Genomic DNA, 16,367 nt, shown 5'->3' with positions numbered 1-16,367 from the left:
TTTGTTTTTGATATAGTAATGTGGAACTAGAAATGTAACGTTCTCTCATTTCGTGAAAATAAATGGAACTCGAGCCGTTATTGAAACTTAACCTTTTAGTTGCAAAAAAAAACTAAAGAAGTAGGTGAGCGAATTAAAAACAGACTAAAGATACTTTTCGGAAAAATAAAGTGTTTCGAATGGCATTTCATGTTCAATAAAATGAACAACTAATGAAATAGGTTACATGGATCAAAGTCCTCAAAGTCACTTTACATGTTGATTATTTGCATATTTTATCTATTTTGGTATTTTGACATGTTTTGTAAGAAATGTGCATATTTGGGTCGAAAAACGGCGTCAAAACGCAAAGTTTGGAAATCTGGAGTCCGGATGGCAACCGGCGACCGCCGCAAAGTTGTGCGGCAACCGCCGGCGCCCGGCGGTCAGAGTTATGCAGTGGCCCGCCTCGGAAACTCACGCTTGGAATTGAGTCTCGCCCGGCGACCGCTGGGAGTCATGCGGCGGTCCGCCGCCGAAAGGACAGAGTCTCTGGAATCCAACGTAGTGACAGCCGGCCAATGTGCGGCGGTCAGCCGGAGAAAGGCGGCGAAAATGGCCTTGGATCTTCCTTAAATTCTTTCGTATATGCATATTCTAGTAGTTCTTGATGTTGTTGTATGTTCTATTTGTTAAGTGCGACGCTATTGCCTCCCATCTGCAAGTAATTTACTTCAAATAATGAAAGTTTATTCGGAAACCAAAAAAGTAAGTCACAATCATTCGAGCTATTGTCTCAATTTAAATAAAATTCAATCGGATAAGAATAAGTTGACAAACATATACGGAATATGAGGTCTCAAAATTCACATTTGTATTAGTCTCTGACCTATGAGCGAATATGCAAGCAGTGTACATGTGCGCATGCGTGAGTGTGTGTGTGTGCAATGTGCGTGTCGTTGTCTGTGCATTGTGTGTGCAGTTTGTGTGTGTGTGTAGTGTTTCGATTTTTTTCTTAATTATTAAATATTCCTTAATTTTTACTTTATTGTAAAATCTAAAAATTATAAAATATATAAATTGAACAATTCCGACCCATATATATCATTGGATTATTTGAATTTACAAATAAAAATAACCATGAACTATGTTGTAGACCTAGTAATCTTCCACTGCTTCTATCATATGATACTCATCGTGGCAGCCACAGGAGCCGTCTTGGGCCTTTCTTGGCTTTCCACGAAGGTCTTTTATGGTCAGGCTGAGAGCACAATACACATGATATCATAGGGTATAGGAGATCATAAACCGGACAGACTCTGGTCGTTGGACCCACTCTCAGACAACTCTCAAAAACCTCAACCCGCTACACTAATGGCTAGTATAGGTAAGCAAAGGATCGATCCCACAAAGAAGGAAAGGATGTGAGTCGCATTCATCGTACATCAGAGATCAAGCAGAAATTAGAACTCAGCAACTACACTTACTAGACCTGGCAAACGGGCTTCCTAAAACAATTAGACAGAACGAAAAACATGCATATGGGGACCATGTTCCCAAAACAGAAAGGTACGGCTGAAAAGCTGCAACGAGTAAGTGACGAAACTTCTGACTCTAACTAACTACAATCTTCATCTCTTTCAAGGAAATAAGCACAAACATGTATAAAACACAGTAAATTATGATTAACCAGAAAATAAGCAGATGTACACTACTAGGTCAAGTAAACAAACAGAACAGCAATAAAATATCCATAACCATGCAGAAATTCACCAACCTGTTCAGATCCATACATCAAACGTTTAATCCACTCTGGATCCAAGCAATCCGAACTCAACAACGATCAAACCCATCTCCATCAACTTTGATTCAAACATTCAACCACAAATCAACTCCGATTCAACAAATCAAATGCGAAAAACATTCAAAATCAGTAAATAGCATCAACCAACATCGAAGTAAACCAAAACGAAACATAAACTTCCATAGCAACAATATTCAGATATTCAACACATAATCAAAAGACGCCGAGCTTCTCAAGATGGAGTCTCGGCTTAAAAACCCCAAAAACAGAAATTAAAATAGCATTTGTATCTTCGCCCTCCGTGAGGACGGTGTTACACCACGATGCTACGACAAAACCTGATGAAAACCCTAATTTACCCCATTGTATTGAAGTGTGTACGTTGAGGCGATTCTTCATTCTGTTGAGTGCTTCGCTATTTATAGGCGAAGCTTTGGTCTTCTAGAGTCTTCTTTCTCTTGAATTCTCCATTTTTCCGTTCCTAGAAATCCTCTCTGCCATCTTTACTCCTGCTCCACGCTCATCCTGGCTCTCCTTGGTCATGTAGAATGTTTCTCTTTCACTCACATTTTTGTTTGATTCCTCCGCTTGGTAGATATTGCTCTTCATTTCCTAGTCCTGGCGGATTCTCTACATACCTGAACTTAAAACATGTGTTAGACCCTGGAAATCACTGAATTTACCCCCATAACCTTATGCATGAAATTGGCCTTATCAGTCATAAACTCCCCGCAGCCATCGACCGCGTAGCGTCCGATATGAGCTGTGACAGACGAATGTATTTGGCGGCAACCCTTGTGTTTCCTGGCCAGGAGGATACCTAGACCTAATCATGTCGTTGGGTCTGTGCCTAAACGCTCTTATCAACAAAAAAACCTCAACCCACTACTACTGGCTAGTATAGTGGAGTAAGGGTTGGAAGGGTTGGTTTGCTACCACGCTTTATGGGGTTAAGATTAAAACTAGGCGTGAAATGAAATGGAACCTATATCTAAACTGGAAAACTTGAGCTTGCTAACAAAAACAGGACCTATAACTAAACTGACCAGTTAGTGAAAATGAGATCTATACCCCTCCAGACCAGGTCAGGGTGGGATCTGTTAGGATTGGTATACTGAAAAGCATATTTCGAGCATGTTGCACGGATAGAATTTCTTGTATACAATAAAACTCTACAATCCACTTTTAACCCAAGGCGAGAAGAAGTAATTTTATCGCATTGGTGTTTGCTTATGCAATTTAAGATGTTTTGCAAACATTTAAATGTATAAGAAGCAAATAAGACTAATTTTTCTACATAGTAGACTGGTCGTGAACGATGTTCACAGAAGGTGACGCAGTCGGTCCTTTGTAGAAGAGAAATAGAATTTCACAACCTAGATAGACTTTGGCTAGCTATCGTGAAAGGATACAGTGTCAGTCCGCATGTTTCCTTACCTTAGAAAATAAACGACACTAGTGTGGTATAGTACTGAAGGATCTAACAGTTGAGATAAGTCTTTGCTATATCGTGAAAGACGAGGTCTCGGTGATTGTTATTTCTTAATCATTTTTTATATAACATTGAGCATACGATATTGATTATGCACTATGATTTATCAAAAGGTGCAGATTTTGAATACTGATATTCTCTCTTCTTTCTAATCAAGCCCTTTTCGATTCTAACAAGCTTTGCCCACCCAAAGGTTCGTGGTAGAGTATGAAGATCATCACATGGAGAAGGCGCAAGCTATCGACGATTCTTTGGAGAATCTGTTCGGTAATCCTAAAGCGTAGAATATCATGAATTAGGTTTTATTTCCTAAGCATGATTTATGTGCGTTCTAGCATGCAATTAATGGTTTAACATGTGATAAATTGTTCCCATAATTGGTCAAATAGATCTGTGTACATGATTAATTTGTTTATGCATGACTTCCGTTGTGCAAGGGGCACCAAACCCCAATTGGTATCAGAACCAATTTTTGGCTTTGATTATGTGGATTAATTTCATGTTATGTGATTTGCTATGTGTTTCGATGTATGTTAGTTGTTTAATTTGTTTCCAAAACAACGAACGGCGAAGGACACAAGAACGTGAGGAGGAGAATTGCTTGCTGCAATAGTTCGACAATTCCATGCATACAATGAAACCTTCTTTGACTTCTGATCTCCATAAGTGGAAACTAATTTGCTTAACACGTGATCACTATGTCCTTGTAATGATTACTTGGTTGAATTAATTGTGGATCTCTTTTTGTATCCATATGTCAATTTGGGTAATGCATGGTATGAATCCCTTTGGGAGCATGGAGTAGCACCGCGACGGTGCTGGGCAGTTTTGTTCCGGCAGGCCGGGTGCGGCAAAGGGTTGAACTCCAGCATCTCCGACGCCTGCGTGAGATGGAGAAGACAGTCCAATCCAGTGGGAGCCCAATTAACTAGGGCTGATCGGATAGCGGCGGCTGTTCAGGGAATAATCAACGAGCCCCCAAATCAGATTGTTGATCGAAGATGACAAAGAAATGGAAGGGAAGAAGAATGAGATCGCGAGAGGTTTCTGGGAGGAATTTTTGTGTACTGATTCAAATTGGGCAAAATTATAATTGAATTGCTCTAAAGCCTTAATCCCCTTTCTTATGCTGAAACTAACTAAACAACAAAACAAAATGATCCTATGGCTAGGATTTGATCTCAAATCAGCTATGCCATCGGACGGCTCACAATCATCAACTACTTAATTGCAGCTAAGCAATTAATCTCTACAAATCTCCACCTTCTTTGGTTAGATGGAATTATCAGTATCTGCACAAGCCAACCAGTTTCAGACAAAGTTCAAACTTCTCCTTAGCTAGCGGGTTTGTGAGCATATCTGCAGGGTTCTCTGTAGTGTCTACCTGGAAGAGCTTCACCCTTCCTTTCTCAATTTCATCTCTAACAAGCTGTAGCCGCACATCAATGTGCTTGCTACGCTCATGAAACACTTGGTGCTCCGCCAAACTCAAAGCCCCATTGTTGTCACAGCCTATGGGTATTGTTTGCTGCTCCACCCTAAAATCAGTAGCAATCTCCTTAAGCCAAAAGCTTTCCCTCACAGCCGATGTAAGGGCAATATACTCAGCCTCGGTTGTAGATAGAGCCACCACAATTTGTAGGCCCGATTTCCAGCACACTGCAGCACCATACATGGTGAATATGTAGTCGGATTGAGACTTTCTAGTATCAATACTCCCTGCAAAGTCACTGTCACAGAATCCTATTAAAGCATCACTTTTAGTATCTGCACCAGGCTTGAATAGAATCCCTAAGTTTCCAACTCCCTTAAGGTATCTGAGTGTCCATCTTAGAGCCAACCAGTGTTCTCTGCCTTGGTTGCTCATAAATCTGCTGGTAGTACTGATAGCTTGTGCCACACCTAGCCTGGTTCTAATCATTGCATACATCACACTCCCCACAATTTTTGCATATGGAATTGACTGCATCTCCAGCCTTTCTTCTTCATCCTTTGGTGCCTGCTCCACAGATAATCTGAAGTGTACAGCCATGGGTGTTCCTGTTGTCTTAGAATCTTCCATTCTGTTCAAGCTCCCAGTCCATCTTTGCAACCACAGCCAACAAAATCCTTATAGAATGGTGTTTAACTACAGGTGAGAACACTTGTGTAAATCCCCGAGCTACTAACCTGATTTAAACCTTATCTTCTCATCCACTTTGTCCACTAGAACCCAAGTGCCATTTTTTATGAGGGAATCGATTTCATCTATCATTGCTTTCAGCCACTTGTCCCTTTCTTTGCAGTTCATTGCTTCCTTGTATGACCCAGGCTCTGAAAATTCTATCTCCTTAGCCACACATAAAGCAAAATAAAGCGTCTCAGATGACTGCCTTACATTCTGCCTTCTGGTTCCGTCTCGAGCTAGCTAATAATCCCTCAAATCAGGTAGTTTAGTCTCACTTTCAGATTGATCTTCATCCGATGTATCGGATGAAGCACTGTCAGGGATGAAGCACTGTCAGATGCTCCCTTAGCCTCCACCTCAAAACCAGAACCAAACTGAGAATCATCACAAGGCTTCTCTACATTCTTAAAAGGAATATCAGTCTCTGTAAATATCACATCCCTGCTAACAATGACTTTTTGATTCCCAGGCTCTACACACCAGAGCCTATAACCTTTTACTCCTGACTGATATCCCAGCATCACACACCTCAAGGCCCTTGCATCCAACTTGGTTTGCTTTAAATATGCATAGGCCTTGCACCAAAAAATCCTCAGATGAGAATAGTCTCCATTGCTGCCATACCACCTCAGATCTGGAGTGTCCCCATCAATACTGGAGGATGGACACTTATTGATCAAATTCGCTGCAGTAGCCACAGCTTCTGCCCAAAACCTCTTTTCCATGCCTGAAGTGAACAACATGCATCTTACTCTCTCCGTAATAGTTCTCTTATCCCTTTCTGCAACTCCATTCTGTTGAGGGTTTAGGGGAACAGTTCTGTGCCTTTTTATTCCCTTACCCTGACAGTATGAATCAAATTCTTTGGACACAAATTTTAAACCATTGTCAGTCCTTAAGCATTTCACCACACATCATTTCTCCTTTTCAACAATAGAACACCACTCTTTGATCTTAGAGAAAGCTTCTGACTTCTCCTTAAGTATATACACCGAATACTTTCTAGAGTAGTCATCTATTATAGTCATGTAGTATTTGCCTCCACCAACTGACAAGACCGGGGATGGCCCCCACAAGTCACTATGCACATAGTCTAGAGGAGCCTTAGAAGTGTGTTTACCTTTCTGATATGGAAGTTTCTTTGCTTTGCCAAGGATACACTCCTCACACTGTTGACCAACTCTCTCCTCAGTGCCATGAATCACTTCCTTTTTCATTAATTCTCTGATACTTCCATCAGCTGGATATCCCAGCCTCATATGCCAGAGCTCAATGGATTCTGACTTGACTGAGTTAACCAGATTAGTTGCTCTGATGGCTGATCCAAAGAGGTAATATCAGCTGCCATTCCTCCTTCCTTTGATGATCACAACTCCACCCTTCCTTATTTCCATGCTCCCATCAGATGAATGGAAGGAGCATCCTTTTCTTTCCAGCAATCCAAGGCTGATTAAGTTTCTTTTCACCTTAGGGATGTACCTCACTTCACTCAGGATGGCAGTTGAGTTATCATCCAATCTGAATCGAATCTTTCCAATTCCCTTGATTTGACACACTTGATTATTCCCCAACACAACAGACCCGTGAGCCTCTGAGATTTCCTCAAATAGTTCAAGACTTGGGCACATATGCAGACTGCACCCTGAGTCTAGAATCCAGTTCTCACCACACAATTTCTCCATGACATTCAAGGCATGTGTATTTTCTTGTTCCTCAATACAATCAGAGCTAGGTTTGGGATTTGTACCTTCTTGTGCCTGCTTCCTCTTCCAAGCAAAGCAATCTTTCTTCAAATGGTCGGGCTTCTTGCACCAATGGCAAGCCAGAGTCTCCTTCGGCTCAGTGCCACTAGATTTTAGGGCTTATTTCTCCTTCTTGAACCCCTTCTTTGCCTTGAATTTCTTTATATTCAAGCTGTCTGGAGCTGATGCATTTGCAGGATCTCCATTTCTTTGGAGCTCTTTGGATCTCAGTGCTGACTGGACTTGTTGCAATGTGACAGTCCCTTCTCTACCAAAGAGAATCGCATCCCTCATTTGATCGTACACCTTTGGCAAGGCATTTAGTAGGAGAATTGTCTTGACTTCATCATCGATCTTGACGTCAATGTTCTCAAGATTGTCTATAGCCTTACTGAAATCTTCCAATTGCTCCAGAATGTTCCTCTCCTCCGAAAACCGATAAGCATACAATCGCTGCTTCATAAAGATCCGATTCGCAAGCGATTTTGTCATGTATAGCTCTTCGCATTTCTCAAAGATCCCCAACTCCGTGGTCTCTTTCGACACCTCTCGGAGAACCTTGTCACCGAGACACAACACCACAACACTGTGTGCTTTAGCAAGAACATCCGCTCGCTTAGCCTTGGCTTTCTCGTCGAGCACCACCGTCGGATCATCCTTATTCAACGCCTATGCTAACCCTTGTTGAATCAGCATCGCTCGGACCTTCATCCTCCATAGACTGAAATCATTCTTGCCGGTGAATTTTTCGGCCTCATATCTTGAAGCCATCGCTCTCGATCTGGAGCTCAATCGATCTAATAATAGGCTTCCACCTCCGCCCTTCCCACAGACGGCGCCACTTGTCAGATTGTTGATCGGAGATGACAAAGAAATGGAAGGGAAGAAGAATGAGATCGAGAGAGGTTTCTGGGAGGAATTTTTGTGTATTAATTCAAATTGGGAAAATTACAATTGAATTGCTCAAAAGCCCTAACCCCCTTTCTTATGCTGAAACTAACTAAACAACAAAACAAATCAGCAATGCCATCGGACGGCTCATAATCATCAACTACTTAATTGCAGCTAAGCAATTAATCTCTACACCCCATCTGCAGCGACTTGATGCTGCGCATCTAGACGAAGTGGGCAACGGAGGCCTTGTGAGGCCAATGTCGGCGATCTGCTCGAACAAGCCAGGCGGGCTGACGGCAAATTCCGATCAGCAGCCGCAGCGGCATTCAGAGTGGTAGCCTTGCGGCGGCGCAGCTTTCCAAAATTAATTAGGCTTTCTTAATCTAAGAATTAATTTTGGATTTAATTCAAGATATTTTATAAGAATAAGATTTGAATACATTTTAAGTGGATTATCTAAAAAAATTTAATTTTAATTAAATTTTGGATTAACTGAATTTTTATTCTTATTTTATAGAGTTAGATAGATTAAATTCTATCCAGATAAATTCTAGATAAATTAGGATAATTATAATTAATTTTATTTATCTTATGGATTTATATAGATTTAATTCTATGTGAATAAATCCTAGATAGACTAGATAAATTAATTAATTATATTTGGATCTTTTATCCTTATTCTATGGATTTAGATATATTTAATTATATCTAGATAGATAATTAATTTTATTGTCTTATGGATTTATATAGATTTAATTTAATTCTATGTGAATAAATACTAGATAGACTAAGATAAATTTTAATTATGTTTATCCATATCTTGTAGATATAAATAGATTTAATTCTATCTAGAATGTATCTTAGCTGATTTGGATAGTTAAAATCCATGTTTATCTTTATCTTGTGGATACTTATAGAATTAATTATATTTAGAAAATATCCTATTAGATTTAGATAATTAAATTTGTCTTTGTCTTATAGATATTGATAGATTTATATCTGTCAAGAATATATCTTAGAATATTTAAATAATTGTTAATCCAGTATTGTAATTATCTTCTGGATTTAAGTAGATTTTGTTTTATCTAGTTAAATCCTAGTTGAATTAATTAATATTAATTCTAATTTATCCTAATTTTATGGATATAAATAGATTTATTTCTATTTAGAAAATATCCAAGATAAATTTGGATAAAGATAATACAAGATAATTCTTATCCCATCCCGAAAAGAAATCCCTCTATTAATAAGAAACGGAGGGAGTACTATATTATAGTGTAATATTATTTATAAATAATGTAATTTCATTGTTTGGTAGTGATCGTGTCATGTCAAACTAATTTGTATAGTAACTTACAAACATTACCAAAATCCGCACGAACACACAGAATTAATGGTTTGAGACCAGATAAGAACTGATGATTTTGGATTGAATTAGGGTTCGACCTTATTGGGTTGGATCAATATTGGATTGACCCAATAAAGACTCAACACGCACAATTTTCCAGCCTTAATACATATACTGCATCCTTTGATATTTTAACATGATAAGTTTATTTAATAAAATCATTGAAAACATCTAAACTGAGAATGAAAATAAAAATTTCATATGAAATATTATTATGAAATACATACGTTAACAAACTAGTAATTTCCCACTTCTTCCATTTTTTGATAATCCGGTGGCAGCCTTTGGCTGCGCAGGTGAGCTCCGTCTCCGGCCTTTCTTGGTTTGCCACTGAGGCCATGAACTTACCGCTACCATCGATGGTGTAGCCTCCAATATGAGCTTCTTAATTCTTTATGCACTCGAGGTAGATTTTAATGAAATAACAACTCCATTCTAATCTTGTATTTGGTAAGCGCAAGACAAACAAAGGGAATGAAATTGATATTCCTTAATAAATTTCATTCTTATAGAGTACTTGATAATTGCAAATAATATATGAATTGAATGAAAAAGTATCAATTAATTAATTTAGAATTGAATTTCAGTTTTAATTTATTGTTATTACTATAATTAATAATTTCAGACACATGATGTTTCTCGTTATTGAATTGGAATTCTAAAGAAATGTGTGTGTGTGTGTGTGTGAGTCAATGTGTGTGTTTAGGTGTGCGTGCAATGTGTGTTTACAATGTGTGCAGTGCATGTTTCCAGTGTGTGCAATGTGTCAATATGTTTCATGGTCTGTGTTAAAATGACACCTCTTAAAGTGACACTATGACACCATGTATCCAGCAATATTATAAACGCTACACAGCAATAGTGTAAACGCTAGACAACAATCTATACTGTCTTGAATATTGGACATTGCTGGCCGAGAAAAATTGTTGTACGGTGTATTGGATATTGCTGGCCGAGAAAATTTACCGTTGAACATTTTTTATGATTGCCACATGGCAGCTGATTATTCGTCCACGTGTACAAATGATTGGCTAGGAATTGTGGGTGGTATGATGTTACTTTAAGAGGTGTTGTCATTTTAACGCACCCCTATGTTTCATAATTAAATAATTACAATGCGGTTATATAGCACCCCATATGTCCGCAAATAGGAGTCCCATTTTTTTATTTTAGTTCGTTCGTAAATAGGAGTCTCGATTTTAGTACTATATAACTTCTTAAATATCAATATGTTTCATAATAACATAATTACAATGCGGTTATATAGCACCCCATCTGCCCGCAAATAAGAGTCTCTTTTTCCATTTTAGTTCATTCGCAAAGAGGAGTCCTGATTCTTTTTTTACTCTAAATGCTAATAGAGTCTCACATTCCACTAACTCGTTACACTCACATTTCATATAAAACTAATACTATATACAAGTAGAACTCATATTCCACTAACTTTTTTTGCACACACTTTTCTTAATATTTTTTAAAACTCGTGCCACCAAGAAATGAGACATCTAGTAGTGGACGGAGAAAGTATTTTTTTAAATATTTTTCGACCTACCAAAAACTTCCCATTATATTAGTACGATTATGAGAGTGGACAGGTTGCTTAAAAATTAAAGTGGATACAAATAATTAATACAATTCGATTTTCATCTATTTTTTCCTTTTTTATATTTCCTCCAGCCCATAAAAATATGAGCATATGATATGGCACGGGAATAAAACCAATGAATTATTTCCTCCGTCCCATAAAAATATCGTGTGCTGAAAAAAAATGGCTCCACTAGTGTGGAACGGAGAGAGTACTTATTATAAAAATCAAATTTTTCTTATCCTTATCATTTTAAAATCTATATTTTGGTGTTCAATGAATTATTAAATCCTAAATAAATTTCGCCACTTGTATTTATTCCTCTAAACTATATTTGTAGATTAGTTGCATTCGGATGTAATTGTGAATAAAACCAATTATGTAATTAATAAATAAATAAAAATAGCAAGATTGTACATAAGTTAAGGTGTATATGTTGTAACAATATGAATATAGACGTAAGTGAGAACGGAAATAAAAAATACAAAGTACTTAATTGCATTTTAATTATTCAATTAGTAAACATATTGAGGTTTGAGAAGTTATATAGTATTCCATCTGTCCCATTAAAAATGAAACGTTTTCATTTTAAGGTTGTCCAACTAAAAATGACACACACACTGCAAACACACTATACGACTGCGCGCGCGCACACACTGCACACTAGGGCTGTCAAATCATGCGGGTTGGGTCGTTATCGTGTCAACCAATTATCGACCCAACCCAACCCAACCCTAAATCATCGGGTTCTTATCGTGTCCCAACCCAACGGGTTCGTGCGTGTTATCGTGTACCCAAAAAAAAATCACTTCTCTATTATTGATAGTAAGTTACCATGACACGACACGATAACAACTAAAACATGATGTTATTATACGATTTAAACATGATAATACACGATAAAATAAAAAATAACCCAATTAAAATAATTATTTTCTTAATCAAAATAATAAAATTAAAGTATAGCAATATTAAATCTAAATAATAAAATCAAATGATTAAAATAATTAATTTTTAATAAAATCTAAGCATAATATTTTCTTAAAATTCATAAAAAATTGATTAATATTTTTTAATTTAAAAAAAATTAAATTATAGTATTTTTTAATTAATTAAAATTAAAATATAATATTTTATTAATTAATTAAAATTAAAGTATAATATTTTTAATCAACAAAAATAACTAAAATTATAGTTTAATAATTTTTAAATTATTTAAAAATAATTATTTTTTTTCTTAACATATAACCAAAACCCGACCAAAACACGACCCGATCCAATCTGTTATCTTCAGGTTCTTATTGGGACGACCCATTGAGGACCCAAATCCTAAACATGCATGTTCGTGTTGTGTTAATTTTGTAATACCCGCACCAGTATTTTGTTTTCGATATAGTAATGTGGAACTAGAAATGTAACGTTCTCTCATTTCGTGAAAATAAATGGAACTCGAGCCGTTATTGAAACTTAACCTTTTAGTTACAAAAAAAAAACTAAAGAAGTAGGTGAGCGAATTAAAAACAGACTAAAGATACTTTTCGGAAAAATAAAGTGTTTCGAATGGCATTTCATGTTCAATAAAATGAACAACTAATAAAATAGGTTACATGGATCAAAGTCCTCAAAGAAAGAAAACAAGGAAAGGAAAATATAAAATTTTGGGTGCACTTCGGGCCTTTTCTCCAGGCCCAAATTAGGGCCCGTTTCGAGCAGCCCGTCGGCCCAGACAACGAACCCAGGCCCGCTCGAGGTACAGCTAGGTAGTAGCCAAGATTTCTCTCTCACCTGCAAGATAAAAACAAGTTTTAATGGCTAAGGAACAAGAGTAATTAAGGGACTACTATTAGAAGGGGAGAAACAACATGCTTTTCTACGGAGCAGAAAAATACCTAATTAATTCTCCAAAGAATTGAAGATGGCTAGCTACTACTCCACGTGATGCTTTGAGTACTAAACCACAAATCTTCTCTCTGGTTCCCGAACTGTACTCCAATATCAGTGTGGGCTGATCTTACTAGAATACTAGGACTTAAATAAAGAAGACAGAAGAAATCCTTTTTGGAATAGGAGAAGATTTCGAAAATCTCCTCAGCTTGGGAGAGGAATTTTCGAAAATTACAATAATGAGAAATTAATTTTCTGTCTCCTTTATTCTCCTATTTATATTAAGTTCCTTTTGGGCCCAGACAGGGATCTATGGAAGGTTTTGGATATGGGCTCATCCAATTTACTTTTTACTAATTAAATTGAACCCACAATTTAATATAAGTTATAATTGGAATATTACGAGCAGCCACTACAGAAGTAATATTGAACTCTCCCCATCCAAATCCGAAATTATAAGTAATCCGGGTTTCCGTTTATCTTTCATTTCCCGTGCTTAAGATTAATATGTCCATTAATTAATTAATGTCTGCTATTGACTTAATTAATTAACTTCTTATTAATTCCAAGAGTGGACTTAGCATGAAACACTTATTTATTATTCATAGAGTAATCATACTCCAACTAGCTAGGTTCCGAATAATAAAACCTCGTTTCGCGCTCCTCTTGAGGACATTATCAAACGAGACTCAGCTCGTGCACGATTCAATATAATAGCAATCCTAGCACCGCTAGATATCGATCACCACTGCCCAATATATCAGGATAATTGGGTTACGAAAAACCCGCACCATTTGATAAGTCAAAGCAGTGCATAATCAATACCGTATGCTCAATGCTAACCTACATTGATTAAGAAATAAATATTTATCAAGACCTCGCCTTTCAGTAGATAGCCTAAGGCAAGTCTTGCTGTTAGATCCGTTCAGTGCTATACCACACCAATGTCATCTTATTTCAGTAAGGCTTAGAAATATGCGGACTGACATTGCAACCTTTCTCGATGGGTAGTCTAATTCCATCTAGGTTGTGAAATTCATATTTTTCTTTGTTTAGAACTGACCGTATTACCTTAAAGTGGACGACGCCCACAACCGGTCTACTGAAACAAAGACTTAGACTTTGTTAAGTTAACTTATACATTTAAACATGTATTAACATCCATTAAATGTAAAACATAACAACATTATGACAAAAATAATCTGTTTTATTCATTGGAAAATAAAATAAGAGTTTTACAGTATTCAATCACTCGAAACGTGATTTCTAGTATACAAACTCTAACAGAAACAACCTTTCCTTTTGCTATGGAGGACCAAAGACTTACCAAGAGGGGAAAGTCAATCCTGCAAATCCTCCACACTATGCAGCACCTGTTTCTACCAGCCACAATCAAACAATGGAATTCATTAGCCAAGTACCAAGTACCCAAACTAGGCACCAAACTACATTAAGATAAAGTGGCTGCAAAAGATCAAAGAAAAGGGAGATTTGCTGCAGGAAAATAACAAGAAAATACAACAGCTTCAATTAAGGCTTCACGAGTACACACTCTTGCCTATAAAATCCCCTCCACACCACCTTTGATCACTCTCCTACACACTTCAAATTTTTCCAGCAACATAGCAAGTTGAGAGGAAGAAAGCTGAGGTTTGAAGAGCTGAATTCTCAAAGCAGCCGCAGCTTCAAGAGGTATTCCACCTCCACCCCTTCTCCCAGTCAAATTTACATATCATCATATAGAGGCACCACAACTTAAGAATCTCAATCAAAATAACACAAGCACACCCTCTGCTTTTTTTTTCGAACATCATGCTAGGCTCAAGAACATAGATTTATGGCTGTAGGAGCCTCACATCAGTAACAAGCTTTAATAATCAAAGGATCAGCTTCTTTTAGCCAAACTCATAGGTTGATGGCAGATTAGTAAAGCCCCAGTAAAGCCTCGACTCTTAGAATTATAGAAGCAACACTTAGCATAAGCAAGATAAACAACTCAAGCTCATTCCAGTGAGTTGAGCTCCAAAATCAAAGTCTTTAATCGCACATAGCTACTGCCTCAGTTTGTTTTTAATCAAAAGGCTAAGAAATGAAAGGGGTAAAAGAACTTAGCTTTAAAAAAAATATGCTTGAGCTGACCGATCTGGACAACGACGGAGGGCTGCGAGGCGGCGGCGTCGGCGCTGGTCTGAGAAACAGATTGAGCAGCGTCGGCAACAGCAACGGGAGGCCGCGACGAGCAGCTCCCAAGCTCTCGAACAACAGCCGCGTCGCAGCGGAATCAGAGGGAGAGAGGGACGCCGCCGGAGGCGGCGGCGGATGGCAGCGTTAGACAGAGGCGCCGTTTCCAAATCCTCGCACGACGGCAGCGGCACGGGTTCGTCGCCGGTCCATAGCTGGCGGCGCCGACTGCGAGACAACGGCGACCTGACGACCGGCGTGGCGACGGCGAACGGCGAGAAGAACTAGGGTTTCAAATTGGGGATTTTTGTTGGATTTGAGAATGTTGAGAGAGAGGTCGATGGAAATGAGAAGAAGAAAGTGTTGGGCCCTTACTAACTAAAAACACGGGCTAGAGTTTAAATGGAAGATGGGCTAGTGATATAAAGTACTAAGTTGGGCCACCAACTAAATTAAAGTATGGACTAGGAATCTAATTAAATCATGGGCCTTCCTATGTTATGGATTAAATAATTAATAGTCCGCTAATTATTTCCACGAAGCTAAGTTAAATTTTCCGGACCTTAATTTAAGTGCTCGAATAAATATTTTTCAGAATTTTATGCGCTAACGATGAATGGACCTCGAGTCTATTTTAGTGCTTGAATAAATGGCAAAGGAGGTAACACCCTCTAGTTAAGCATTTGGTTTAAATTAATTAAATCTACTGATTTAATTAATATTCAAGAATTCTAGAACCTTTCTAGAAAAATTTAAGGAAAAGAACAAAAGAGCACGCACTTAGGATGCATCCACGTTTAAGCTTAATTGATTTATCAAAGTCTAATTAAGTATTATGTTATTTCCTAAAGGGGCGTCTACGAACGTCATCTAAGGCCAAGTTAAGGAAATTACGGAAAGAGCTTTAGCTTTTGAGGTGGGCATTCTTTCAAAACGTGATTTCAGTATGAGAATGTGAATTTTTGCTCAAGTATGTTGTCATGCCATGTTTTGTTTTATGATTACCTATCTGCTTGGCTATGCCAATTTAAGTTCAATCGAATTCGGGACCCAGTAGAGCTGCAAACCCTACTCGGACTAGTGTACACATAAGGGGACCGTGAGCTAACAAAGGAGTTGGCCGATCCAGTGACCGTCGTGGAATGTGGCCACATTCCCGGTTCACATCAGTTTCAGATATGGTATATCTATGTTACGAGATTGCGCAATCAAAATCTTTATGAAAGAAAAG

The 16,367-nt window shown here is 37.9% G+C and overlaps 1 protein-coding gene across 1 annotated transcript; it reads right to left on the bottom strand.

Annotated features, from left to right (window-relative positions):
* Positions 1-134: 134 nt before the first annotated feature.
* On the bottom strand, positions 135-16,060 carry LOC125220298. Its single transcript, XM_048122458.1, has 5 exons — positions 16,031-16,060; positions 15,095-15,420; positions 14,283-14,334; positions 12,752-12,856; positions 135-248 (listed from the first exon to the last, which is right to left on the bottom strand). Exons 1-5 carry the CDS (start codon positions 16,058-16,060, stop codon positions 210-212), a joined length of 552 nt encoding a protein of 183 aa, XP_047978415.1. The 3' UTR covers positions 135-209.
* Between the last annotated feature and the right edge of the window lie 307 nt (positions 16,061-16,367).

The sequence above is a fragment of the Salvia hispanica genome, chromosome 4 (assembly GCF_023119035.1).
Source record: "Salvia hispanica cultivar TCC Black 2014 chromosome 4, UniMelb_Shisp_WGS_1.0, whole genome shotgun sequence".
NCBI classification, from domain to species: Eukaryota; Viridiplantae; Streptophyta; class Magnoliopsida; order Lamiales; family Lamiaceae; genus Salvia; species Salvia hispanica.
The sequence above is the reverse complement of the archived record's forward strand: the minus strand, read 5'-3'. Positions and strand labels throughout refer to the sequence as shown.

Excerpts from the sequence above, each read along its gene's own strand:
- LOC125220298 (XM_048122458.1), bottom strand. The coding sequence starts at position 16,060 with ATGCCCACCTCAAAAGCTAAAGCTCTTTCC. Across the intron at positions 15,421-16,030 it reads CAAAAGCTAAAGCTCTTTCC|TTCTTCTCGCCGTTCGCCGT; the intron begins GTAATTTCCTTA and ends TTGAAACCCTAG. Across the intron at positions 249-12,751 it reads GCCCTAATTTGGGCCTGGAG|GACTTTGAGGACTTTGATCC; the intron begins AAAAGGCCCGAA and ends AACATGTAAAGT.